General features: G+C 42.9%; 1 protein-coding gene and 1 non-coding gene across 9 annotated transcripts in view; both read left to right on the top strand.

Moving 5' to 3' along the window:
• MTHFD1L (methylenetetrahydrofolate dehydrogenase (NADP+ dependent) 1 like) overlaps nucleotides 1-26,635 on the top strand; it is a 234,558-nt gene that overhangs the window by 56,241 nt on the left and 151,682 nt on the right. For 6 of the 8 annotated variants that reach the window (XM_003898036.4, XM_009205868.3, XM_021937725.2 and 3 more), the window contains exons 10-16: nucleotides 446-543; nucleotides 4,364-4,537; nucleotides 13,554-13,690; nucleotides 15,437-15,483; nucleotides 21,236-21,343; nucleotides 22,212-22,286; nucleotides 24,220-24,322. In XM_003898036.4, coding sequence (XP_003898085.2) covers nucleotides 446-543; nucleotides 4,364-4,537; nucleotides 13,554-13,690; nucleotides 15,437-15,483; nucleotides 21,236-21,343; nucleotides 22,212-22,286; nucleotides 24,220-24,322 — 742 coding nt within the window. Of the gene's footprint in view, nucleotides 1-445; nucleotides 544-4,363; nucleotides 4,538-13,553; nucleotides 13,691-15,436; nucleotides 15,484-21,235; nucleotides 21,344-22,211; nucleotides 22,287-24,219; nucleotides 24,323-26,635 lie in introns of those variants that run through there. The other 2 variants (XR_002521713.2, XR_002521714.2) reach the window with 2 other exon arrangements.
• On the top strand, nucleotides 15,963-16,065 carry LOC116275501. Its single transcript, XR_004184632.1, has one exon. It is a non-coding gene; the product is annotated as a U6 spliceosomal RNA (small nuclear RNA).

The following is a 26,635-nucleotide window of genomic DNA, read 5'->3' as shown; positions in this document are numbered from 1 at the left end:
AAAAACAATGAACATAGTCAGAAGTTCTGGCCTGTGACTTGATATAACCCTGGACGTACATTGTAAAAAACATTCTCAGATTCATTGCTGTAAGTATGAAGAGCTAATAGTCTGCAAGGGAACTATAGAATTAAGCTGGATCATCCAGTTCATGCGTTCATATTTAAGAAACAAAGCAGCTTCTTTTAATACTATCAAACTCTTCAGTACGGTATTGAATAGTTGTATATTCTAACTAGGCATGCAGGTTTTCACATTTTCCTTTTTAAGAAAAACCTACAAACCTAGTTACAAGTGAATAAAAATATTCCTAATATCCCCTTGGCTTATTGTACAACTGGATAATCTTGTTTTGTAACATCCACAAACAGTATTTCCATGGTTTAAGTGCGTGCCCTGTCAGCTTTTACAATTCTAACATGTTTTCCTCTCTCTCCCTGTGAAGAATATGGTCAGTAGTGGAAGGAGATGGCTTCGTGAACAGCAGCACAGGCGGTGGAGACTTCACTGCTTGAAACTTCAGCCTCTCTCCCCTGTGCCAAGGTAACACTGGTGATTTATTTATACTGATGTCAGCTCAGCACAGTGCCTTAGACCCAGTTAGTCATGGGGGAGAAGCACAACTCATGCTACTGTGGTTTTGATAGTAGATAATTTTCTCTATTCATTAAATTGCCACCCTATTTTCTCTATTGTAAATTCTCCAAAATTAAATCTAATGAATGTATTACTGTGTTCTGTGAGTTCTAAAAAGGCATATTTTAAAAATTTCCATATTTTCTATATTAAATGGCAGTTTTTTAATGATGTTTTAAAACTAATTTATATTAACTAATTTAATTTCAATGATGTTTCCTATATTTAATGTCAGTGGGTTTTTTCTTTTTTTCTTTTTCTTTTTTTTTTTGAGATGGAGTCTTGCTCTGTTGCCCAGGCTGGAGTGCAGTGGCGCAATCTCGGCTAACTGCAACCTCCACCTCCCAGGTTCAAGCGATTCTCCTGCCTCAGCCTCCCGATCGGGTAGCTGAGATTACAGGTGCACGCCACCACACCCAGCTAATTTTTGTATTTTTAGTAGAGACAGGGGTTTCGCCATTTTGGCCAGGCCGGTCTCAAACTCCTGACCTCAGGTGATCTGCCCACCTCAGTCTCCAAAAGTGTTGGGATTACAGGCGTGAGCCACCATGCCTGGCCTGGCAGTGTTTTTTCTTCTTAATGGTCCTTGAAGTCATGGTTTTAAATCTGATAAAATATGGTAATGTAATATTTGGAATATGCTTTTCTGTGTCAGAAATGTCCAACGCATATATATCCGCCTGGTCTTAAGGGCCATGTAGGTTTCTACTCTGGGGATAAATGATCACCCAAACCAAACATTCCACGTGGCAACTGAGCTCAGCTTTCTTCAGAACAATCTGATAGGATAGTCTGTGTTCGTCTAGCTGGGTATTTTCCTCAGAGTGCTCTTTGATGAAGTCTAAGCTACGTATTTTATCTGTAAATTTGGAAATATAAGCTGTAGGTCATAGTCTCAGCATGTGGTTTAGAAGGATTGGGTAGGGATGACATCTGAAACAGACAGCCACATTTTCCAGCCTGATGATGAGTCATCTTGTGTCTGTCCCACTCCAAGAAATTGGCCCCACCCCCATTATCCAGGTGTGCATAGTGCCAGGTGTGCATCCCCAGGTAATCTCATCTAGCAATGTTGGAATGCACAGAGTGCAGAGGAGATAAAATCCCTCTGGTAACTGACTCTTTTTATTTTTTTTTGAGACAGAGTCTTGCTCTGGTCTTGAACTCCTGACCTCAGGTATTCCACCCACCTCGGCCTACCAAAGTGCTGGGATTACAGGCATGAGCCACCGCACCGAGCCTGACTCATATTTTGCCTGATAACCAGTTGCTTTATAGAATTGAACTCCATTTCCTTGGGCAGTCAGATGAACACCCTGGTTCAATTCTACCCACCAGGAGGGTGTGACCCTCTTGGACATGTTTTCATCCCTGCAATAGACGAAACATCTCAGTTATGTTCTCTATTCATTAATTATGTAAGTTGCAATGAGGAATGTTATTTCTGTAATATCATCCCTGGGCTTGTGCAATCTGTTTCATAAAATATCTTATTTTAGAGTTATTTATGTTGTTATAAGACCTTAGATTTTGAAAGCAAATCAATAATTTCTACCTACAAAGTGGTAAAAAAGATTAAGATAGATTTCACCAAATTGTGTACCAAAGTTTCAAAGTAAATTCTTCTTGTTTAACCAGTAATTTGGTTGAATAATTAAACCCTTTTCTCCCCCAAGTAGAATTTACTTTGAAATCATTGATTTCTAGACCCACTGGGCAAAGAGAAGCAGGCTGAGTAGTTTATAAATCACCCAAAAAATCGCGATGGTGTCTCTATGACCCTTTAGTAAAAAGGAAACCTTACAGGTGTTTGGTTTGGTTTGGTTTGTTTTTAAGACAGAGCCTTGCTCTGTTGCCCAGGCTGGAGTGCAGTGGCTTGATCTCTGCTCACCGTAACCTTCACCTCCTGGGTTCAAGCGAGGACATCTGGCTAATTTTTGTATTTTTAGTAGAGACAGGGTTTCACCATGTTGGCCAGGCTGGTCTCGAACTCCTGATCTCAAGTGATCTGCCCTCCTGTGCTCCCAAAGTACTGGGCTTACAGGCATGAGCCACCATGCCCGGCCTGTTTTGTTTTCGTTTGTTTGTTTGTTTTTTGAGACAGAGTCTCCCTCTGTCGCCCAGGCTAGAGTGCAGTAGTGTGATCTCAGCTCACCTCAACCTCCGCCTCCCGGGTTCAAGTGATTATCCTGCCTCAGCCTCCCGAGTAGCTGAGACTACAGGTGCGACCACCACACCTGACTAATTTATTTGTATTTTTAGTAGAGACGGGATTTTACTGTGTTGGCCAGGCTGGTCTCAAACTCATGGACTCAAGTGATCCTCCCGCCTTGGCCTCCCAAAGTGCTGGGATTATAGGTGTGAGCCACTGCGGCCTGCCAAAAGCTTACACATTTTTCAAGATTAAGCTCTTCAATTTAGGAGATTGTGGGAAGAGAGAGACAGAAAAAAAGTTATGGCCAGGAAGGCAAAACAAAGTAGGAGGCTAGAAAGGAAAGGTTGGATGGGTGGAGGCCTGGAAAGGGATACTCAGCGGCCCGTGGGGGGATTACCTGAACTCCTAGTTTCTGTGGTGCCCTTTGGAGAAATCTGGGTGGAGGTGTGTTTGCTGTTACCTCTTACCCCAGGTCAGGCCCCCACAGGATCCTGGAGGAGAGTCTAGGGTGGTCTGAACACTGAGGGTAGATTGCCCGCTGTAGCTACAGAAACAGGGCGAAGGAGCTGACTAAAGTCCACTGAGGGGGTTGATCTGCCCACCGAAAGAAAGCAGATCACAACAAAAATAAGTGTCCCGGGGTGAGTGAAGGAATAGCTGTCCTCTCTGATGCAACCTTTAAGGGCAGTTCCCTGCTGCGTGGTCTCCCTGGGTTAGTCTTGCTGCTGAGGGAACAGGTGTGCCTTCCATCTCTCACTCTCAGACACATGAAGGGCCTGACTCCCCAGCAAGGAAATGACTGAGTACATGAGCCCCAGAGGGGGCTCCTCCTGAAGAGTCCAACATTACACATGCTGGTATCCAGACCACTCCTGTAAGACAAGCAGTGGTGGCCAGTAAAATAGAAGAGTTCAGTTAGGTGCCCAGTGACACTCTGGAGTTCCTACAATTTCCTGTCTGAACTTGGGCTCAGGGCACTAGGTCCTTTTACCGACAGTTATGTAATTAATAAAATATTTTGAAATATGGTTTTAGACTGTAAATAGAGAGAGGGGAAGTGTGGACACAGATGAAACAAAATAGCATTTCCACATTTTTTCTTTTTTTTTGTACTTAATCTCTAATGTGATAGTAGTGTTCACATTTTTGAATAGCCAAGAGAAACATGTGGCCAGCCCAGTCGGAGATTATTATGCAATGGCCCTCTATTCATGGCTAATGAATACCGTGATGCCCACACAGCATTTGCTCTGTAGTGGAATCACACTTGCAGGAGGGCTTTGGACACATTATAATACACAGTTCTTCTCTGTATGCCATAGGTGTTATACTTCCACCTGGACACAGGTTTAAGATCTTTGTGAGTTTTTTGGAGTTGCATTTCTACCATGAGGCACCATTTTCTCATACACATTAATTGTTAGCAGTTGTGCTTATTACTGCCTGGGAGAAAGGACCCCAAAGCAATTGCATTGATTTCATTGTTGGCGTGACGTGAGGCTGTTCTCACTCCAGTTACGACCACCTAAGCTGAGAAGCCTCTTCTCTCTTTTGTGTTGTCTTTCCCCTCAGTGACATTGAGATTTCAAGAGGACAAACTCCAAAAGCTGTGGATGTCCTTGCCAAGGAGATTGGATTGCTTGCAGATGAAATTGAAATCTATGGCAAAAGCAAAGCCAAAGTACGTTTGTCCGTGCTAGAAAGGTTAAAGAATCAAGCAGATGGGAAATACGTCTTAGTTGCTGGGTAAGACACCATGTAACATCCACTTGACCAAGCAGACATCTTTACAAAACTATTCCCTGTACACTTGTCCTTGTACCCCTCAATCCGTCCTATTCTCACGTTTGACATTTTGTCCATTTCATCTGGCATTTCTTTATTTGGTGTGAGGTAAGTTTTTATTTTCAGTGCAGAGCAAATTAGTCGACTCTACAAAATATAAAGTCAAACAAGTTGCAGTGCTTTCTCTTTTGTTTCTCATATTATGTTGTTATTACCCCTGCTCCCCCTTGGCTTTTTTAATTTCATTTTTCATTATAAAAATCAAGATAGGAATTGAAAGTAAAATATTTTGAACTCAGCAGTTTGTTTTGTGCATTCTACTTGAAATATTTTAATGGAAAAGGTACAGATAATCGTATGAAACATGTTTTCCTGTTAATATCCTTGATCTTACTGGTATATTCACATTACAAAAGCTCATTATTTGCCGCCTTCTGCATTTCAGAACTAGTGTTGAGCCATTTTCACTTGTGTTGGTTATTTTATAAAAGACAAATTCATAGTTTTTATGAAAAGGAGTGTTTGCTTTTTTCCTCTTCTTTTTAAAAAAAGAAGTACATTCACTAGCTGAAAAGATGATAGAAAGCAAGGGATTTCAAATATTTATTCAATGTGACCTGAGGGAACATCGTGAGACCATATAAATTCCTTTGTTGCCTTGAAATTTCATTTCAGTGACTATTGCTTATGATGTATAGGCCAAGGCTTCAGGCACAAAAACCTGTTTGTCAGGCAGAGACATTTCTTGTAACCAGAATTGACTCCTAGGTAATTTGTTTTTACATATTTAATTATTAATATAAGTGCTTTTTTCTTTATTTCTTTTTCTGGTTATAAAAACAATGTAGTTTCATTGTAAAAATATTCTAAAAATTCAGAAAACAGAAGTAAAAAAGTAAAACATCCCAAACCCAAGCACTCAGAGGAAACAACTATTGACCTGCAAGGACTGTTGTGATGCTGCTAGAGTCTCAGCCATGAGATCACACTCGCATGCTATTCTGTAAGCAACCTGATTATTCGAGCATATGTGGCATACTGAGCTCCATGTGAGTGAATATTGAGCTATGTTACCATTTTTCATGACAACATAACATTCTATCACTCACATCCCAGATTCTTTTTTTTTTTGAGACAGAGTCTCGCTCTGTTGCCGAGGCTGGAGTGCAGTGGCACGATCTTGGCTCACTGCAACCTCTGCCTCCCGGTTTCAAGCGATTCTTCTGCCTCAGCCTCCCGAGTAGCTGGGATTACAGGCATGCGCCACCATGCCCAGCTAATTTTTGTATATTTAGTCGAGATGGGGTTTCACCATGTTGACCAGGCGTATCTCGAACTCCTGACCTCAAGTGATCCACCTGCCTTGGCCCCTCAAAGTTCTAGGATTACAGGGATGAGTCACCGCACCTGGCCACATCCCAGATTCTTAAACGTGTTGGGGAAGCAGGGGCTGGGGGAGTAGCAAAAATGCCCAGGATGAGGGTGGAGATCCCATCTTACACATCTTCTGGTACCTCTAGTTCCATCAATAAGTGCTGCCCTGGCTCAGCCACTGGTAGTACTGAGTGTTTCTAATCGTTCAAGGGCGTTGATGCAGAAAAATAATTTGAACATAGAATAGGGATGTTCCACAACTTATTTGACCAATTTTCTATTGATAGGCAATTAAAGTGTTCCCAATTTTTGCCATTTTAAACTGCTAGAATTAACAACCTTGGGCATGTGGATTTGTGCATCTGCTTAATTATCTGCTTAGGAAAAATCTCCAGAGGTGAATTCAATTATTTATAACTACAAATAAAGCAACAATATCATCCAAAACAATATCACCTCTTTAATGATATAGTGATTTCTTCAAATCCCTTTTCCCGCCTCCTTTCCCACTTTCCTCTCCTCTTTCTCCTTCTCTTTGTGTAGCTTTTCTTTTCTTTTCTTTTTTTGGAGACAAAGTCACCCAGGCTGGAGTGCACTGCTGTGATCTTGGCTCACTGCAACCTCCACCCCCTGAGTTCAAGCAATTCTTGTGCCTCAGTTTCCTGAGTAGCTGGGATTCCAGGCGTGCACCTCCATGCCTGGCTCACTTTTTTTGTATTTTTATAAAGATGGGGTTTCGCCATGTTAGCCAGGCTGGCCTTGAACTCCTGGCCTCAGCTGGTCAGGAGGAACCGCCCGCCTCCTCCTCCCAAAGTGCTGGGGTTACAGGTATGAGCCATCCTGCCCAGCTTCTGTAGATATTTTTGTAAGAGGGACAGACAGCCAGGGCATCTCAGAATCCCTCAGCAGTTGGCGTTGTAAGGAATTCATCCTTTGCTGCACACCTTGGTTGCCTGTGGCTTCACCCTTCTCCCTCAGGCTTCCAGGCTCACTGCAGTTAGATTCCTGAGGCCCTTTCCATCCTAGAACCCCAAACTTAATGTCCCCATAATCGAGTGTGGGAAAGTTCCTTGCTGAGGGGAGGGGTTGGCTCCACCTGCAGGCACCCTCTGGGCCCAAACCCTGCAAGGAGCTGCCTCTGGTTAGATTGGCTCTGGAGTCTCCGAGTATGGGGCACAGTTTAGTCAGGGTTGCTTTTATGGCAGTATGCTTGATGCATATTTGTTTACAATGAATAAACAAACTCTTGGCATGACAAGACCTTTACACAGCATTTGATTTGTGGAACTGGTTCCCTTCCTCCAGGCCTTGGGTGATCTTGGTAGGTGGGTTTGCAGGTTTTCTCACCCTGTCTAGATAGGAACACTTAAGGAAAACTTGGTGGGATGTGTTGTCTGTTTATGAAGGAATAATCCTGCAGCAGATTTTCTTATCCAGTCCCTCTGCTTTATTCCATTTGGGGCTTGTCAATAAAATCAGAAATCCAGACATGGATGACCCTGACCTTACCTTGGAACACAAAACTGATACTTCTAAAACAAATCTGTGATGGGATTGTTGTCAGGCTCCTTACTTGTAAACAAAGCTGGGCCTCCAGCCTCATGCTGGAGAATGCTAGCTAGCACGGCTGCCTGGGGTTGCAGCCAACGCAGTCCATGGCCAGTAGAACATTTCTCCACATTGGCTCTTTGCTAGCATTAATATGTATAATTGAGCTGAAATTGGCCTGCCATGTTGTAAATAAAAAAGAAGATTAAACATGAATTTTCAAGAACAGAGTAAACACCAAAGGATCAACAATTCTTTTTCTGAAATTCTGATAGAAGTTTCTTTACCTAACAAAGACCTTTGAAGGAACAAAATTAAATGGCTTCTTTTTTTTTTTTAACTATATTGGGAAAAAATAACCGTGCTTGTAAGATTATGATATATGTATGCATTCGTGACAGAGCTTGAAGAGTTTTAGGAAATAGCCGTACTGGATTCTATAAGGGAAGAATGAACAGCTCCTTCTCCCCAACACAACAAATGATATATTTTTTAGGGCTGTAAACTGTCATCAGTATCTAATCCTTTAATAGCTGAATGATTGAGATCAGTTCAGACCACAGGCAAATATTTTATCTATAGTCTAAAGTGGGCCTGGCATGGTGGGTTGTGCCTATATTCCAGTTACTCGGGAGGCTGAGGTGGGTGGATCACTTGAGGCCAGGAGTTCAAGACCAGTCTGAGCAGCATAGATCTTTAAAAAATACAAACAAACAGCAAAAAGCAGCGCTGGCTTAAAGCAACATTTGTAATCTAAAGTGAAAAGTTAATTTGAAATAAAAATCACCTTCATGTTTTTACATTTGACCAGGTCAAGCGTTAGGGGGAAGTGACATTATCAAACCATTATATGCACTGTTGCAACTTCTTTAAAATTATAAATGACCCCTCCTTTAAATGGAGAATTATTTCCTTTTTCTATAAGTCTTTTCTCATTCTGAAAATAATATTAGCTTATTGTAAAAAATTTAACATAAAGAAAAGTAAAAAGGAGATAGCTAAGTCTCTCAGAAGTCAATATTTTATTTATACATTCATCATTTTACACTTTGAGATCATGCTATAAATACCATTTTTGTCCTTTTTTCTGAACACTATAAATCTTTTTCCATGCTTTAGAAGAATTCAAATACCCAAGTAATTTTTAAATAAAACTAAATAACAATATATTATTATATATTTGAATTTATATAGAAATATGATTTAAATATATCACAAATGGGATTAAAATATAAAACAATGAGATTTTTAAAAATCTTCTATTATTAATAACTCAAATGCAGAACAGATTAAGTCTTTTAAAAAGCCATTCTTCAAACATTAGGATTTCTTATTCAGTCAGAATCATCTGCGTTTCATCAACTACACATCGCATGGTATTTACACCTACACATCACTTTATTTGCTTTGCCTGACAAAATGAAAAGTATTGGGAATTGTTCAGGGAAATACGCCAAAAGAATCTTAGGGACCCATGAGTTTTACATATTTTCCCAGTTACACTAATGAAAAGGAATTTTGTTTGAGAACTTGACTTGGAGTGCAGCTGCAGGGCATTTGAATCTCAGTCTCCATCAGGCCTGCACCCATTTCTGTGCAGAAGTTTCTAGAATTTCCCTGAATTGGTTGGACAGAGCAGCTAAAAAGGAAGCCCAAACTGATCTGGGAATAGACTGAATTTCACATTAAAGAAAAGGAAAAATTTGAATCATTCACATCATTTCATCTTTTTTTTTTTTTTTTCTGCAGAGGGCCAAATACCTGATTGGATTTTTTAAAAAATGTTTCAACCCTTTATTTTGGTACAACGTAAAAATAATCTGACTTTTCTAAGATTTTGCTTTCCTGCCTTGAGTAACTATTTAAATATCTGTGAGATTTTCTTTTATTTGTGCTATTTCCAGAACGAAACAGAGGTATTTAGAAGAAACCACTTCCCACAGGGCCTTTGAACCGTTTACCTAAGTCAAGTGTAATGAGAAACATCACCAAATGCACCATGGGGTTTACTGTTAGATAATAAAAGGCTTTGAAAACCTCCTAGACCCTAAAGCTGCCTGGAATGGATGATTTATGTTCATATGCTACTTGAGCATGTAGTTTTGGAGTGCATGGTTAGGCCTATGGCTAATGGCAGTGGTACCATTCAACAAGATTCTGGGTCTTCAGAATAGTTCAAAGTTTTACCACTTCTCTCTGGATAAGCCATCTTTTTGACCTTTGAGTAAATTATAAACTTGTTTTCAGAATGTGTCCAAATGGTCACGGGTACTTTGACAATTCTTTCTGTAGCTGCCAATAAATAATACTCATCTTAAAAAAGACATCATTCTGGCAGGGCATGGTGGCTCACACCTGTAATCCCAACATTTGGGAGGCCAAGGCAGGTGGATCATTTGAGATCAGGAATTTGAGACCAGCCTGGCCAACATGGTGAAACTGGTTTCTATTAAAAATACAAAAATTAGCCGGGCGTGGTGGCGGGTGCCTGTAATCCCAGCTACTCAAGAGGCTGAGGCAGGAGAATTGCTTGAGCCTGGGAGGCGGAGGTTGCAGTGAGCAGAGATCACACCATTGCACTCCAGCCTGGGCAACACAGTGAGACTCCATCTCAAAAAAAAAAAAAAAGCGTCATTTCATTAACCCTTTTTTGCTGGTCTGTGCCCTGAACAGGTGATGTGATAGGGGTGCAAAGAGGGTGAGCATTGTCCTTTACCTCAGCAAGTGTGTGGCCTGGTAGGTGAGACAGGCACGTCAGAACGCTTATCATGAAGCCGTCTGAAAAATTCTAGAATAATCAAGTAATCAATGCTCTAGATATCAGGGAGGGAGTACAGAAATCTGCCGGGAGAAGTGGAGGAAGGTAATGAACAAAAATCACAGTTCCATCTCTATGAACTCTAAGCTCCCATAGAAAAAGAAATTAGAGGACCCAGCGCAGTGGCTCGTGTCTGTAATTCTAGCACTTTGGGAGGCTGAGACGGGCAGATCACAGGGTCAGGAATTTGAGACCAGCCTGGCCAACGTGGTGAATCCCCATCTCTACTAAAAATACAAAAGTTAGCCGGGTGTGGTGGCACATGCCTGTAGTCCCAGCTACTCAGGAGGCTGAGGCAGGAGAATTGCTTGAACCCGGGAGGTGGAGGTTGCAGTGAGAAGAGAGGAGACGGGAGGAGAGGAGAGGAGAGAAGGAAAGAGAGGAGAGAAATAAAGAAAGAAAGAGGAAAGCAAGAAAGAAAGAAAGGAGAAAAGAAAAAAAGAAAAGAGAAAGAAAGAAAGAGAAATTAGATTACCTTGGTGCTCATTCTTTTCTATATCGCTGTTGATGATTTGGAATCTGAGCTAAAGATACTGGGGGAAAAACTGAACCAAATTTTGATACCAAACGCAGGAAGGAGGTGAAATTAGTTGTTTTTTATTGTAGCTCTCCTTTTATTGCTCCCAATAAATACTTCCTACTTTGTGATTTTCCCGAATTGTATTAGTTGGCCGAAAGCTGAGCAGTCCTGTGTTTCTAATTAAGAATTGGATGGTTAGCTGGAGTTTTGAGGAGGTCATCTCTGGGCGTGTCTGTTTTTGGCTTTCCTGGGCAGCTATGCTTGCATATCCTTGGGAATGAAAATGTAATCCTTCATGTGACACAGTTTAGGTAAACCACTTAGTCCTTTGCAAACAACAAATGCTCAGTACGGTACTTAAATGACACCATATTTGATGCCACAATTTCTTTTCAGACTCTTCTAAGATTGTGATGCCTGTGGGCTTTTAACTGCCCTTATTGATGTTGTATCCAAGAAAACAGAAAGTTGACCCCGAGCAGAAGTATTAATATCTTTGTATAACTTTCAGTCTTCACGTGGACCCCACTGCAAATCTGCTATTTAGACAGATGCAGAGGTGACTGATAAGCCAGGGTCGTGTGGCTTCAGGAGTCTTAGGTTTCTTCCATGCAGCAGTGTCAGGATAGGCTCACCAGCTCCTGGCCACAGCAGGTACCAGCGACCTCCTTCTTGCTGAATCCACCGACCACTCTCGGTCCTCATCCTGCTTCCTGCCTCAGTGGCGTTTGAGTTTCCTGTTCTGGAAACAGTCTTATCCTTGGCCTCCTTCTGAGACTTCCTATCATGTTCGGCCTTCTTCTCCAGGGTCCTCTTATTTTTTATTTTTTGTATTTTTAGAGACAGGGTCTCACTATATTACCCAGGCTGGTCTCAAACTCCCTGGCTCAAGCAGTCCTTTTACCTTGGCCTCCCAAAGTGCTAGGATTACAAGCATGAACCACTGCACACAGCCGGGTTCTCTTATTTTATACTATGCCTTCCTAGTTTCCTTTTGGACTCTCTTCTTCTGACAACTCATTACAAGCAAATGTACTTAACTCTTCCGTCCTTATCCCTTTTGTCACTTGCTGCACTGTCCTTGGGTGATCTTACCCATTCCATGCTTTAAATGGCTAATTATAGTTATGATTTCCATCCATGGAGAACCTGGGTAAGTCAGATGGCTGGCTTTGCCTCCCAGCTCTGCTGCTTACTAGCTGTGTGACTGTGGGCAGGTTGCTTAAACTCTGTGCCTCAGTTTCCTCATCTATCAAGTAAGGGTACAAATAATTAACCCCATAAATATGAAGCGTATCACCTCTCCTATTAACTGCCCCAATCCACTCTGAGTTTTATCTGGTTAACATTTATTAATTTGTCAGGTCTCACCTAAGATGTTACCTCCTACAGGAAACATTCCCAGATGTTCAAATCTAGTTAGATCCTTTTTCCATGTCCCCTCATAATTCAGTCTGACTGCCCTATTTCCCTGTCTTAGTGTTTGTCACAGTTATCATAACTGCTGATGTATTCAGATCAGCTGGAAGCTTGTGAGGGTAGAGATGGAGTCTGACTGGGTCATCATTGTGTCCCCAGGGTCTAGCTCAGTGCCTGGCACATAGCAGTACTTGATAAATACTTGCTGAATGAATGACTCATGGAATTGCAGGGTGCGATGACGCCTCTAAAGACATTCCTTCTTTGCGGTTACATCCCTAGGTTTTGTAGGTTAGAAAACTCTATTAGATTTGTTGTGGTTGGGTATCCTTGACAACGTGGCTCACAGTAACTCATGGAAGACCAAATTGCAAACCTAAATGACAGGCTTTAAAATTTTTAACGATGCTTATGGTGTTCTAAAGAACAATTTTATGAGGCCTTACTTACTAATGTAATAGGCTCTCTTCAACACCTAATACTGTGATGTTATGAACATGGGAACATTTGGTTTTGCAAAGTGTTGTCATCAGCAATAAGCTTCTCAAGAGCAGAAGTTTCCGCCGTAGTATGCACAGGGGCTGTGGACTTTTTGGCTATTTGAAGGACTGTCATATGGAAAGGGATCAGGCTTAGTGTGTAGGACTCCAAGAGGTAGGACACAACAAGAATGCAGATGCCTTCTCTTTAGAACAAAGAACTTTCGAACTATAACAGCTGTCTGGAAATGAGTGGGCCACCCTGGAGGTCATGACCTTATCACCATGTGTGTTCAAGCATGGCAGGGAGAAGCCCTGGGCAGGGATATCTGGAAGGAGAAGGACAAGTGGGGACTTCAGGGTCCCTTCTAATCCTGAGAGTCTGGCAGTGCCCTACTCACCCAAGGACCATTGAGCTAGGCCCTGTGCCCACACCATAGGCCCTGTGCCCACACCCTGCCCCAATAAATGGCTCAGGAAGAACAAGTGCTACATTCTCATTGGCAAGATATGCCACCATCAGCTTAATTATTTAAACCATTTTGACAAATGGTTTTATGGCCTTTCTTGAAATTGATGTTGTTATTAGCACTGCCCAATAACTTTTCCTTTTTGGTCTCTTGGTAAAGGTGTGTCTGTATCTTGACTTTAGCTTATGCCTGGCCTGTGTGATGGGGTAGACCATAATAGCCTGAGAAATTAAATTCTGGAGTGCATTTTGGAATGAGCACCCCCAGATTTGATTCTAGTGTCTTAGGCTGGTTTTGCATTGATTGTCTGGGAAATATTATAAAATTCACTTTCTCCTCCCGGACTCAGGATTACACCCACCCCTCTTGGAGAAGGGAAGAGCACAGTTACCATTGGGCTTGTGCAGGCGCTGACTGCACACCTGAATGTCAACTCCTTTGCCTGTCTGAGGCAGCCTTCCCAAGGACCAACGTTTGGAGTGAAAGGTACTGTCTTTAACAACTAGTGTACTTTTCAGGGCAAAGTTGGGGGGAGCAAATTGTAAAAAGAACATTGTCAACAGATAAAGAGTTAAGACTTTTCAGGGGACTTGATACATTTCTTCGCTGCGCACTCAGTACATAGTGGTCGCCCCACGTTGGTCCCCCTGCGCATGGAAGTGAGCAGTGGGAGCTGCCAGGGCTTCACTGGACGCCTCGGGAGCCGGTTCCTGAGGCTGTGTTGCTCAAGGCTCCCACCTCAGTGCAGTCTCCCATTTCATCAGGACCTTCTTTGCCAAGTGATCTTGAAACACGGCCATCCATATCGGTGTTTGATCATCCCAGTCTCGGAAAAGGTCTTTCCCTCTGCTTTAGTCTCGGCTCACTGGAGTTGCTGTGTGGGGCCCGCAGAGCTCTCTGGAGACGGACTGGCTGTGGACGGCGAGTTGTGATGAAATTCCTCTTTGGCTGTGGTTGGGCTGGGATCTGGCACTTTCCCATTTGTTACTCTTTCTTCCTTGATTTATCATGAAATCATTCCTTAACTCACTTTACAATGGTATTTATTGCTGCAATTACAGTTTGTCTTTGGCACTTCATGATTTTTTAAGAATATTATATTTCTATTACTGTTACACATATTAAAAACGTATCTCGTTAAGTACTGGTAACTCAGAGTGTCATGCATCGTGTAGCGGAATGAACACTAGGGTTGGGGTGAGGAGGCCGAGGTTTTGGTCACAGCTGTGTTTCCTACCGCGATGTGACCCTTGACCACTTGAGCCAGTCACAGCCTCTCGGAGCCGCATCTCTAAAAGTCCAAAATGCTGAGAGCGGCACCAGGCTCACCCAGTTGTTGAGAGGATCAAATGAGAAAGCAGGTAAAGAATGAGGGCTACTGCCAAATGATACACACAGGGGCGGTGCTGTTACTGCTTTAGGAAAGAGGAGTCCTTTTACTCTAACAACCAACATTTTTAGGGCTATGCAGCATGACAAATCTCACATACTATTATCTGAAATAAATTGAAGTTTATAATTTATTCATTTGAGGTGGTTATGTGGTGGGTTTTTGGTTTGTTTGTTTTTTTTGAGACAGAGTCTCGCTCTGTCGCCCAGGCTGGAGTGCAATGGTGCAATCTCAGCTCACTCCAACCTCCGCCTCCCAGTTTCACGTGATTCTCCTGCCTCAGCCTCCCAAGTAGCTGGGACTACAGGCGCCCGTGACCATGCCTAGCTAATTTTTGTATTTTTAATAGAGATGGGGTTTCACTGTTTTGGCCAGGCTGGTCTCGAACTCCTGACCTCAAGTGATCCACCCGCCTCAGCCTCCTGAAGTGCTGGGTTTACAGGCATGAACCACCTCGCCCAGCCACAGTGTATTTTTTTTAAACAAAGTTTTCTCAGATATGAAATCATGTACAATTGATTTAGATAAAGTATAGTCACAGAGATCTAATAATAAACAAAATATTCTCATATCCTGGTATGTTTTACAGTAATGACATCTGCTCTATTTTTACCTTTTTTTTTTTAAGCAAAGAAACAGAGGTATAGTTAAAGTGTCAACTTTTTTTTTTTTTTTCCATTCTGCTTGGATATAACCATTAGTGTCTCTCACTGCTTTTTGTTACTTCATCTTGGGTGTGACGCCTCTCTGTTGGGTTTGGGGAGCTGTGTCCCTTGGGCTGTGTCCATCGTGGCAGCTGTACTTGGTGACCCGTTTGAAATGCCGCTTGCTCTGTTGTTTAGGAGGAGCCGCGGGTGGTGGATACGCCCAGGTCATCCCCATGGAGGAGGTAAGACCTTGAAGAGATGCCGGTGAGCTATCACTGTGTCTCCTTCTGACATCTTGTCTCCGCTCCCATCCACACAGGCCCACAGACCCTCCTCCACGATCCCAAAGTCCTTAAGGCTCTGAAATCCCAAAATGTTTGCATAACTCACGCAGTGGCAAACCCTAGTATTGACTGTGATGAGCTATAATTATATGGATTTTGTATGTGCTACTTGGCGTGAATATTCACATACATTGCTGTAGAAAAATTATTTTTGATTAACAGGTGCTGACCTAGCCCCTGCTTGGGGTGTTTTACAAATAAACTACATGTAAATCATACTGCCTTCCTAAACTCCAAAATATTCTGAACCCTAAAACCCTGCTGGTCTTGCGGGTCTGGATGAGAGAATGTGGGTCTGTGCCTGTCTCGATCATCTGCTGTACTGCCGAGTTCACGAAGACTTCACGCTTCCCCTCCGTCAGTTCAGGCTCCAGTGTGTGCCTTGGCAGCACAGATACTAAAACTGGAATGACACAGAGAGGATTCGCATGGTCCCTGCACGAGGATGACACACAAATTTGTGAAGTGTCCCATTAAAAACAAAAGACTCCAAAATAAAAGAGTTCCAGAGGAAAATGGGCAAAAAGACCCGACGTTGTTAATTCCCACTTCTCTAAGAACTCCCCCTTCGTTCCGCATAACCTCTTCTTTGTCGCCTGTAACTAACCAGGGACCAGTTCTTTTCATTTCCACTGTCTGCATCCACCTCATCATTCAGGGCCTGGGCAATCTTCCAAAACCCAAATCTGAGCAGGTCACTTTCCTGTTCTGTCATTTCTGCCATTGCCTGTCACCCTCCAGCACAGCACAGGAGGTCCTCGTGGGCGGCTGCTCCTGCTTCCCTGTCCGCAGGTCCCCGCCTGCCTTCTTTCTACCGCGTCAAGCTCCTTACAGACTTTTTTTTTTTTCTTTTTGAGACAGAGTTTTGCTTTGTTGCTCAGGCTGGAGTGCAGTGGCATAATCTCGGCCCACTGCAACCTCCACCTCCCAGGTTCCAGCAATTCTCATGCCTCATTCTCCTGAGTAGCTGGGATTACAGGCAACTGCCACCATGCCTGACTGATTTTTTGTACTTTAGTAGAGATGGGGTTTTACCGTGTTGGCCAGGCTGGTCTCGAACTCATGAGCTCAGGCAGTCCGCTGGTCTTGGCCTCCCAAAGTGCTAGGATTACAGGCATGAGCCACCGTGCCCAGCCCTTGCAGACTCTTTTCCTGTTCTCTCTCGGTTCCAGGATTTTCCCATGCCTGGAACATTCTTCCTTTTCTGTCCTCTTTACCCAGCTTAGGGGTTTTGTCAAGGTTCTTCTCTACCCCACAGACTCCCTCTGTGTTTATGGCTATCTGGTTCAGTTGGCTGTGGCAAGTCGTGGGCCTTTCTTGAGGTCTCAGGTCCCAGCATTGAGCAGAGAACCCAGCACATAGTAGGAACTCACTAGAAAGTATTTGTTGACTTTGTTAAAGGAATGGAAGTGTTTACCCAGGGAGGTCTGAGTGTCAGGGAAGCTAAAGAGAAAATCAGTTATAAACTTCAAGTACTGGGAGTAGCAGTGAGAAAGAATAGTCTGAGGCACTGCTGAGAAAAACTGTCCCGGGCCTCAGGTCAGAATGGGGATGGGTACATTCACAAGCCAGACCCAGAACCAGGAGGCCAAATTAGAGGTGGCATACAAGGGGCATACACAGGAGAATGGCTCGGGTTTAGCCAGCAAATTGGAAGGACATTGGTGTCCCACTGGTTTAAGGCATCAGCTATGTGGCTTGGAGGAGAGAGCTACTTTTTAATTTTATTTTATTTTACTTTATTTTATTTTATTTTATTTTATTTTTTGAGATGGAGTCTCGCTCTGTCACCCAGGTTGGAGCACAATGGTGCGATCTTGGCTCACTGCAACCTCTGCCTCCCAGATTCGAGTGATTCTCCTGCCTCAGCCTCCCGAGAAGCTGGGATTACAGGTGCCTGCCACCATGCCCAGCTAATTTTTGTATTTTAATAGAGACAGAGTTTCACCGTGTTGGTCAGGCCAGTCTTGAACTCCTGACCTCAGGTAATCCACCCGCCTCCACCTCCCAAAGTGCTGGGATTACAGGCGTGAGCCACCGCGCCTGGCCAAGAGGATTACTTTATGAGGGTGGAGTGGGCCAGACACACTCGGGCAAGTTTGTTCCTTGAAGTTGAGTGCCTCCAGTCTCTTCTTCGTCTGTATCCTCCCAACTCTGAGCACTATGCCTGACACTTAGGGGATGTTTGTTGACTGAGTGCCAGGCACAGACAATATGTACTGGACAGAACATAATAAATCACCATAGGGGAAAATGTTAGAATAAATTCCAGATGGACTGAGGAATTGAAAGTGAAAACACTGTGACTGGAAGGATGAGAAGGAGCCAGCCTTGTGAAGAATGAGGGAGAGCATTCAGCCAGTGGGAACTGCTGGTGGGAAAGCCCTGAGGCAGGAAAGGGTGTGACCTGTTCAGGGAAGTGGAGGACACCAGGCTGGCTGGGGCCCCGTGGGCCAGCGGGAGTTGGGGGGTTGAGGTAGAGAAGTGTGCAGGCGCCAGCTCTGTTGGGTAATTGCAATTTGTAGCCAAGAACCTGGATTTTATTTGAAGTGCCAAGGTCAGCCATTGAAGGGATCTTGACAGATAACACAATGCAGATTGAGTTTTATTAAAATCACCCTCTCTTCTGTGTGATGAAGGGACCAGGGGCCTCTCAATAGACACAATGAATCCAGGAGGAAGACTATGGAAGTAGCCCAGGGAAAGATGGCAGTGGCTTGGCCTAGGATGGGGCAATGAGGATGGAAAAGAGGAAAAAACAGTTTAAGATTTGTTTGCTGATGTGTGCAGGATTAGATGTTAGGGGTGAGAAAAGGGGAGGATTCAAGGATGACATCCAGGGTACTGGCTTGAGCAACTCAGTAGACTCATTTGTTGAGGCAGAGAACAGGAGAGTGATGGTATAAGGTTTGAACTGTGTAGTGTGGGGTGTGGTGGAGGGTGGTAGTTAGAAGGAGGGCGTCAGTGTAGAGGCCTATGAAACATGCAGGTGGACATCAAGTAGACGGCTGGAAAGAAAAACTTACATTCCAGTTGTGAAATGGCCAAAGGGTTCAATAGAAACATCGGAAAAGAAATATTAACTAAATGCATATTCATCTTCACCAATCATCAAGTAAATAAATCTACATTAAAACCACTATCAGGCCAGGCACGGTGGCTCATGCCTGTAATCCCAGCACTTTGGGAGGCCAAGGTGGACAGATCACTGAGGTTAGGAGTTGGAGACCAGCCTGACCAACATGGGGAAACCCCGCCTGTAATAAAAATACAAAAATAAGCTGGGTGTGGTGGCAGGTGCCTGTAATCCCAGCCACTCAGGAGGCTGAGGCAGGAGGATCACTCAAACCTGGGAGGCAGAGGTTGCAGTGAGCCGAGATCACGCCACTGCACTCCAGTCCGGGCAACAAGAGCGAGACTCCATCTCTAAATAAATAAATAAATAAATAAATAAATAAAAATAAAACTACTATCAGTTACCATTTTACTTGTCAAGTTGACAAAATTGGATTTTTCAAAAAAGTTATGATACCAAATTTTGGCAAAGAAATTGAAATGGACTCCCACACACTGCTGGGAAGTGTATGTTGATAAAAACACTTCTGGGAGAAGGGTAGAAATACATATGAAGTACTTTACCGTGCATATCCTTTGGCCCAAATAAATTCATTTTTAGTGCACCCTAAGGAAAAAATGAATATATGAGAAAATAAATCATTTTAAATTAAATATACCCTCACATAGTTTAACATTAAAAAATGGGGGGATAATAATAGGGCCTCAAGTTAACTATATTTTGAAGACTATTTAATGATGTAAAAATGCTAGCTATATTGAGAGTGGAAGAGCTAAAGTGTAAACTGTTATGGTGTTATGATTCCAACATTTAAAAGTATAAATATATATTTATAAAATATATATATACACATATGTAATTTTTCATGTTTTCTCCAGTTAGCATTATTTTATGTTATAAAGTAAAATTTTAACAAGAAAATATTTAACCTTCCAAGAAATTAAAGAAATGCAGCTTTAAAAAGAATAACACTTTGTCAACTATTAAATTATTTCTTAGTCTAAAAGTTACTTTATTTCTGAAGTAACTGATCTACTACTAGTGTTTTGTGGATAACACTTCATCCCTTTCAAAAAGCAATTTGGTGATATTATCAAGATCCCAATGGCCAGGTGCAGTGGCTCACACCTGTAATCCCAGCACTTTGGGAGGCTGAGGCGGGTGGATCACAAGGTCAGGATTTCAAGACCAGCCTGGCCAACATGGTGAAACCACATCTCTACTAAAAATACAAAAATTAGCCAGGCATGGTGGCGGGCGCCTGTAGTCCCAGCTACTCAGGAGGCAAGAGAATTGCTTGAACCCGGAGGCAGAGGTTGCAGTGAGCCGAGATCATGCCACTGCACTCCAGCCTAGGTGAAAGAGCAAAACTCTATCTCAAAAAAAATAAAATAAAACAAAAATACTTCATCCCTTTCAAAAAGCAATTTGGTGATATTATCAAGATCCCAAGGGCCGGGTGCGGTGGCGCACACCTGGAATCCTAGCACTTCGGGAGGCTGAAGCAAGAGGATCACTTGAGCCCAAGAGTCTGAGACCAACCTGGGCAACATAGTGAGACTGCATCTCTACAAAAAAAACGAAAAGAAAGAGAGCTCTTTTAACCTAGTAACTACTCTCCTGAAAATATATTACTCATTAGCAATTAATTTTTTTAAAGAAAGGAAAAGCTATTTGTGTGTATTCTTTGTAACTGTGGCCTTCCTTGTAAAAGTGAACATTTGGTAGTAGCGTATGTATCCTGCCTGAAACTTTTGGTACATCTACCATATACAGCTTCTATAAATTATACACAAGATTATTATAGAAAAAGTTTTGTGAAAAAGGAAACTTGGAAGTTTGTAGGAAGCTGATTCTACACATGATAATCATGTGTGCTTATGAGACTGGAAGGAAAATAACAAAATGAGTAGAGTCATGAGGGTAAAATACTTTATTTATCCAAAATTCTGTGATATTTCATATTATTTTATTGTTACCATTTATTTTATGCCCTGCTTCATTCCAAAGTGCATTTGATATGATACTGTTTTCTAGATAATAAAACAAGGAAGAAACGTAAAGTGAGTGACTATAAGGAGATTCATTATTAAATTCATCAGAATGTTTTGCCTTAACCTGAGGATGGAAGAATTTATGATCTGAGCGATTGCTCAAAGGTTCTTTGTTGTCACGTGGAAGACTTTGACCTTGATTTTCTGATTTAGGCGTTCCTATAGACTCAGCTCATCATAGGGATATGTAATTTGCATGCTATTTTATTCAGTCCTTAAATTCCATAGTTGTTTAAAACAAATAGGAAGATGTCTTAGCCGGGCACAGTGGCCCAGGAGCTCATTACCAGCTTAGGCAACATAGCAAGACCCCTGTCTCTACAGAAAATTCAAAAATTAGCCAGGCACAATGGTGTGCACCTATAGTCCCAGCCTACTCAATAGGCTGAGGTGAGAGGATTGCTTGAGCCCAAGAGTTTGAGGATACAGTGAGCTATGATAACGCCACTACACTCCAGTCTGGGTGACAAAGCAAGACCCTATTTCTGAAAATAAGTAAATAGATATCTTATTTCTCTAGTTCAACCTTCACTTGACTGGAGACATCCACGCCATCACCGCTGCCAATAACTTGCTGGCTGCCGCCATCGACACGAGGATTCTTCATGAAAACACACAAACAGATAAGGTGAGAAGGATGCCTTGCTAGCCATTTTGGGTATTGTATCCTGGAATTCCTGGATTCTTAAGGAGTTTGTGGAAAGATTTCAGGTGTCTGCAAACTCTGAAATGTTATTCAATTCAATTTTGTGATTTTTACATATGTCCCTATTTCCTGAGGAGAAGGAGCCATCGTTTGGTCAGATTCTCACATGGATTTATGGGCACTGCCAAGTTATTGGGAGAATTGTAGTGTGTTGTAAAAGCCGAACATTCTCTGAGATGAGGCCTTAGTTTTAAAGATGGTAGGTAGACCAGTTCTCTTCATTCTGGTCATAGGTCCAATCTCTAATCTATTCTAAGGGGATTGGACAGATGTCGTTTTTAGATTAATGTTATGTGGAGCTATTTTAGATGTGCTGAAAAGATGGCAGGGACCCTTATTGGGCTTCATGTGCATGTAGGTTACGAGTTAAACTACACCCCCAAAGGGGACAGCCCACCAGAAGCTAATTCCTCACAGACATGGGACATAGATAAAAGGGGTACTTTCTGGCATGTTTTACAACAAGGGTCCTCACTTTCTTAAAGTAGTTCCTTAGTGAGTCTTTGCTCCATAATCCAGATACATCTTCATTTGGTAGTTGTAGCGATATAGATCAAGAAATATATTTATGCCAACTCTTTGCAATGTGTGTTATTTCAGATCTCGTCAGTTTTATGAAAATGACAGAATTTAAGTCAACATTGTTTATATTAGCCCGCAAATTTTAATAGGGTCTTTTATCTAAATAGTTTGGTTATAAATGCAGTGAATTTTTGTCATATCCTGTGACTTGTCCAAGTTCATGGACGATTAACTTTTGTGTGGTCTCATTTTTGTTTTGTGTTTTTAGGCTCTGTATAATCGACTGGTTCCTTTAGTGAATGGTGTCAGAGAATTTTCAGAAATTCAACTTGCTCGGCTGAAAGTAAGTTTCCAGTTAGCAGTTCTTTAAAAACAAAAGGTCCTAGAAGCACATCAGAAAGATTGTCAAAGCCTGAAATTTTCAACTTGATTTGATTTTGGTTTTCAGGTATCCTTTTGGGTGTTAAACTCTATAGAGACCAAACACTGAAGCAAAGAGAGCGTAGTGGTCGTAGCCTGAACCCTGGTTCTACTCGAAAGAGCCAGGTGGACAAATTAATTAACCTTTTTCGGTCTCAGTTTCTTCATCTATGAAATGAGAGGACTGTTTTGCTAATTTGTGAGTACCCTAGTCAACTGACAAGTTAGCTGGGCATAGGAGCACATACATACCTGTAGTCCAAGCTACTCATGATGCTTGCTTGTGAGAGGTTTGCTTGAGCCAAGGTTATAGCGCACCATGATGGTGCCTGTGAATAGCCACTGCATGCCTGCCTGGGCAACACAGCAAGATCCCATCTTTAAAAAAAAAATAACAAATTAGGATTTTTGGTGAGTCCTTCTCTTTCTAAAGTGAAATATTTTTAAGAAATTTGTTAAATTTCTAGGAAATTATAAGATAACCTTTGAAAACTCATCTATCTCATTTATGGTTTTTTGTTTTGTTGTGTTGTATTTTTTGAGACAGAGTTTTACTCTTGTTGCCCAGGCTGGAGTGCAGTGGCATGATCTCGGCTCACTGCAACCTCTGCCTCTATGGTTCAAGTGATTCTCCTGCCTCAGCCTCCCAAGTAGCTGTGATTACAGACATGCACCACTGTGCCCAGCTACTTTTTGTATTTTCAGTAGAGAGGGGATTTCACCATGTTGGCCTGGCTGGTCTCAAATTCCTGACCTCAGGTGATCCATCTACCTTGGCCTCCCAGAGTGCCAGGATTACCGGCGTGAGCCACTGCGCCCAGCCTCATCTATGTTTTTGTTGCAGCAAACACTACAATTATACTTGTGTATGCCATCTTAATTCTTAAAACCTGTCTTATCTTTTTTTCTGTTGCCATTTGCTGCCTCTGGTCTTCTAATCATATTGCTTGCTACTGGCTCTGTTTCAGAGACTAAAAAATAACCCTAAATGGTATATGCCACTGGTTGGCATTAAGTGGTTTTAAAAATTCTCCTCCTGCCTCTTACTGAACCAAGTTCAGTGTGTTGAAGTAGTGAGTAATTCCATCCTCGGCAGCTATAACAACATGCAGTTTCTGTTTCACAGAACTTTTTTATACTTCATCATTAAAAATCACTTTTTTTTTTTTTTTTTTTGGTGACAGTCTTGCTCTGTTGCCCAGGCTGGAGTGCAATGGCGCGATCTCGGCTCACTGCAACTTCTGCCTCACAGGTTCAAGCGATTCTCCTGCCTCAGCCTCCCAAGTAGCTGGGATTAAAGGCATGCACCACCATGCCAGGCTAATTTTGTATTTTTAGTAGAAACAGAGTTCACCATGTTGGCCAGTCTGGTCTCGAACTCCTGACCTCAGGTGATCCGCCTGCTTTGACCTTCCAAAGTGCTGGGATTACAGGCATGAGCCAGCGCGCCTGACCCGGTTTCGGTTTGTTTTGTTTTGTTTTTTGAGACGAAGTTTTGCTATGTTGCCCAGGCTGGAGTGCAATGGCACGATTTCAGCTCACTGCAGCCTCCACCCCCCAGATTACAGCAATTCTCCTGCTTCAGCCTCCCGAGTAGCTGGGATTGCAGGCATACGCCACCATGCCCGGCTAATTTTTGCATTTTTTGTAGAGACAGGGTTGATCCATGTTGGTCAGGCTAGTCTCGAACTCCTGACCTCAGGTGATAGGCCCACCTTGGCCTCCCAAAGTGCCAGTTTAGTTTATTAAAAGGCTTTACTAATCATAGAGAAAATAAAATTAGAGGGATAATTTTGGTGACCCTTTGCTTTCTATTTCTTCTCAAACTTCTCGCCTTTTTTCTTTTTAATCATTAGAAACTGGGAATAAATAAGACTGATCCGAGCACACTGACAGAAGAGGAAGTGAGTAAATTTGCCCGTCTTGACATCAACCCGTCTACCATCACGTGGCAGAGAGGTGGGTGCTGGGGAGGTGCCAGCAGGCTGATGGCCAGGTAGGGAGGCGTGTTCGAGCCAAAGCTCTTAGATTAAATTCAGAAACTCACAGTTTGATCCTGTCCAATGGTCTTCCCAGCCTGTGCTTCATATTCCCACCATTTATTTCAGTTACTATTATCATACCACCCTCCTCCCTTATCCTTGCCTCCGATTAAAACAAAAATTCTGTTCGGGCTCAATCCCATCTACTCCTATGTCTTGCAAATTTCCAAGGAAAATTACCTAATTTTCTGTTGCTCTCTCCTTTGACCTCTTGTCTCTATATTAAGAAAAAAAAAAAAAAATCAAACAACGTTTTTTTAAAGATCACGCCTCCCTGGCTTTGTCCTGCTCCTCCACCCACCATCCCACCGTCTTCCGTTCACTTCCTTACTGCCGGCTCTTGGCAGCTCTCTGTGTTTCCAGTGCTGGATTTTCCTCCAAATCTGATATGTGCTTTCACCCACTTAATGAGGCATCCCTCCACCACTTCAAATGCAGCTGGGTGGACTCCCCGTGAGCTCCCCACCACCTCGACTTCCCTGCTTCCCTCTCAGCTGTGATATTCCCTTCCTTCTCCCACACTGCCCTCAGTCTTATCACTCACTATGGGATGGGACAGAGGGAAATGCACTAAATGGGAAGTCAGGAGCCCTGCATGTGTGTCTCCCCTGCCACTGACTCACTGCATGACCTCGAGCAAGTCTCGTGCATGTTTTTGGCGTTGGAGATGGAGATGGAGATGGTCACATACGCTGCACAGAAACACGGCAACCACATTTTATGAACCCTACGTGGCTATAGAAATGTTCGATGGCGTGGATCCCTGATCCTTCCTGGATTATTCTTATACTTGTGCCCTCATTTACCTCTTTATACTCACATTTGAAACATATTTATCAGATGCACATTTTATAGCAGTTCCTGACTAATAGATTACCTTGCTTCCATTTCCATCCCCCAGTTCAGAGGGTTCACATTAACAGAGATATCCCATTGTGATCAGAGGCCTCCGGTGGCTCCTTACATCCTGGGGGATACAGTTGCCATCACAGAGCTTGGCCTTCAGGACACCCGCAGTGGCTTCCCTCCCTCTGCTCCCTGCCTGCTTTCTAGTCAGGAGGGCCAACCTCCATCCTGCTGCCAGCCCTAGCTGGGCCGTCTCCATCCTGTCTCCTGCCTAGGCCAGTCTTGCCCTCCAAGATGTACCTAGGTCTCGTCCCTTAAGGGAGCTTCCCTTCTGGGAATCCACCCAGCCAGTCCATTAAGAATTTAGTGTTTTTCCACAAACCATGAGGTAGAGAGTCAAAGACCAGAGACTGAGCACTGGCTCTGCCATTTATGAGCTGCGCAACTTTGGACAGACTGCTCACTCAGTTTCCTCATCTTTAAAATGGAATCATAATTCCAGCTGCCTTGCTGGGAGGCTTCACTGAAACATGAGCATCCTTTCCAGACCTGAAAGCTCTGCCCACACAATCATCAGAAGTCACTGTGGTGATAGCTGTACTGAGTAGAGTTTTTTGTTTGTTATTATTTTGAGACAAAGTCTCACTTGCTCTGTCACCTAGGCTGAAGTGCAGTGGCATGATCTTGGCTCAGTACAACCTCTGCCTTACTGGCTCAGTCGATTCTCTTACCTCAGCCTTACGAGTAGCTGGAATTACAGGCACATACCACCACACATGGCTAATTTTTGTATTTTTAGTAGAGATGGTTTCACCATGTTGGCCAGGCTGGTCTGGAACTGCTGACCTCAAACGATCTGCCCACCTCAGCCTCCCAAAGTGCTGGGATTACAGGCGTGAGCCACTGTGCCTGGCTTGGGTAGTTTTTTTGAGTGTCTTTGTCTCCCAAACTAAACGAAAATCTCCTTGGAAACTTTGTGGGGTTTTTTTGTTTTTGTTTTTGTTTTTGTTTTTTTGAGACAGGGCCTCATTCTGTCACCCAGGTTGGAGTGCAGTGGTGCAGTCTCTACTCACTGCAAGCTCCGCCTCCCAGTTTCAAGCAATTCTCCTGCCTCAGCCTCCCGAGTAGCTGGGATTCCAGGCACGCGCCACAACACTCAGCTAATTTTCTTATTTTTAGTCGAGATGGGGTTTCATCATGTTGCCCAGACTGGTCTCAAACTCCTGAGCTCAAGTGATCTGCCTGCCTCGGCCTCCCAAAGTGCTGGGATTACAGACGTGAACCACTGCACCCAGCCTAGAAACTTTTAAGGATGTATTTTTCATTTTGAAATAAGTAATAACATTATAGAGATTTTGGAAATGTCTCAAAAGAATTTTAAAAA

Source organism: Papio anubis, chromosome 6 (genome assembly GCF_008728515.1).
Source record: "Papio anubis isolate 15944 chromosome 6, Panubis1.0, whole genome shotgun sequence".
Lineage (NCBI taxonomy): Eukaryota > Metazoa > Chordata > Mammalia > Primates > Cercopithecidae > Papio > Papio anubis.
The sequence above is the reverse complement of the archived record's forward strand: the minus strand, read 5'-3'. Positions and strand labels throughout refer to the sequence as shown.